Source organism: Procambarus clarkii, chromosome 30 (genome assembly GCF_040958095.1).
Source record: "Procambarus clarkii isolate CNS0578487 chromosome 30, FALCON_Pclarkii_2.0, whole genome shotgun sequence".
Classification (NCBI taxonomy): domain Eukaryota; kingdom Metazoa; phylum Arthropoda; class Malacostraca; order Decapoda; family Cambaridae; genus Procambarus; species Procambarus clarkii.
The window spans coordinates 12951948-12953640 of NC_091179.1; the positions used below are offsets into that span (position 1 = coordinate 12951948).

At 44.0% G+C, this 1693-nt stretch overlaps 1 protein-coding gene across 1 annotated transcript in view; it reads right to left on the reverse strand.

Annotated features, from left to right (window-relative positions):
• Nucleotides 1–411: 411 nt before the first annotated feature.
• LOC138369912 (uncharacterized) overlaps nt 412–1693 on the reverse strand; it is a 5396-nt gene continuing 4114 nt past the window's right edge. Inside the window, exon 2 of the mRNA XM_069333662.1 lies at nt 412–1509. Within this exon, the coding sequence (XP_069189763.1) occupies nt 412–1509 (1098 nt within the window). The remainder of the gene's footprint in view (nt 1510–1693) is intronic.

The window sequence follows — 1693 nt, forward strand, 5'->3', positions numbered from 1 at the left end:
GCCTTGCCAATGGTGGCTCTGGTGGAGGTTTTTGGAGGGAGAGGGAGAGGGAGAGAGGGAGAGGGAGAGAGAGAGAGAGAGAGAGAGAGAGAGAGAGAGAGAGAGAGAGAGAGAGAGAGAGAGAGAGAGAGAGAGAGAGAGAGAGAGAGAGAGAGAGAGAGAGAGAGAGAGAGAGAGACACATACAACGAGAAAAAGACGAGAGAGAGAAACAAGAGAGAAGTTCCAGGTTCGTTCCCAATTCTAATTTATTCTATTAAGGTCCCCAGTTTAGTTCTAATTTATTCGATTAAATTCCTGTTTTGTTTCTAATTCTACTCTATTCCATTAGGTCTTTTAGCGTGTGCTGCGATTTCTCCTTTATTTTTTATTCTCATCTTGAGAGGGATTAGTGACTTTGTCTTAATGGACTCTAGGCTCGGTAGCCGCTCTTGTGCAGAGTGTAACACTCTTGTGGCAAGTGTAACACTCTTGTGGAGAGTGTAACACTCTTGTAGCAAGTGTAACACTCTTGTGGCAAGTGTAACGCTCTTGTGGAGAGTGTAACACTCTTGTGGCAAGTGTAACACTCTTGTGGCAAGTGTAACACTCTTGTGGCAAGTGTAACACTCTTGTAGCAAGTGTAACACTCTTGTGGAGAGTGTAACACTCTTGTAGGAAGTGTAACACTCTTGTGGAGAGTGTAACACTCTTGTGGAGAGTGTAACACTCTTGTGGAGAGTGTAACACTCTTGTGGAGAGTGTAACACTCTTGTAGCAAGTGTAACACTCTTGTGGAGAGTGTAACACTCTTGTAGCAAGTGTAACACTCTTGTGGAGAGTGTAACACTCTTGTAGCAAGTGTAACACTCTTGTGGAGAGTGTAACGCTCTTGTAGCAAGTGTAACGCTCTTGTGGAGAGTGTAACACTCTTGTGCAGAGTGTAACGCTCTTGTAGCAAGTGTAACACTCTTGTGGAGAGTGTAACACTCTTGTGGAGAGTGTAACACTCTTGTGGAGAGTGTAACACTCTTGTGGAGAGTGTAACACTCTTGTAGCAAGTGTAACACTCTTGTGGAGAGTGTAACACTCTTGTGGAGAGTGTAACACTCTTGTGGAGAGTGTAACACTCTTGTGGAGAGTGTAACACTCTTGTGGAGAGTGTAACACTCTTGTAGCAAGTGTAACACTCTTGTGGAGAGTGTAACACTCTTGTGGAGAGTGTAACACTCTTGTAGCAAGTGTAACACTCTTGTGGAGAGTGTAACGCTCTTGTAGCAAGTGTAACACTCTTGTGGCGAGTGTAACACTCTTGTAGCAAGTGTAACACTCTTGTGGAGAGTGTAACACTCTTGTGGAGAGTGTAACACTCTTGTAGCAAGTGTAACGCTCTTGTGGAGAGTGTAACACTCTTGTAGCAAGTGTAACACTCTTGTGGAGAGTGTAACGCTCTTGTAGCAAGTGTAACACTCTTGTGGCGAGTGTAACACTCTTGTAGCAAGTGTAACACTCTTGTGGAGAGTGTAACACTCTTGTGGAGAGTGTAACGCTCTTGTAGCAAGTGTAACGCTCTTGTGGAGAGTGTAACACACTCACTTTTTTTTTGTCGTCATTGGTTTGCTGTTAAAGGTAAACCCTAGCCAGCTGTAGAGGGTTGATCAGGAACATAGACCAGGGTTAAAGTAAACTTTTAGTGTGTAGTCAGTGCGAGTTTA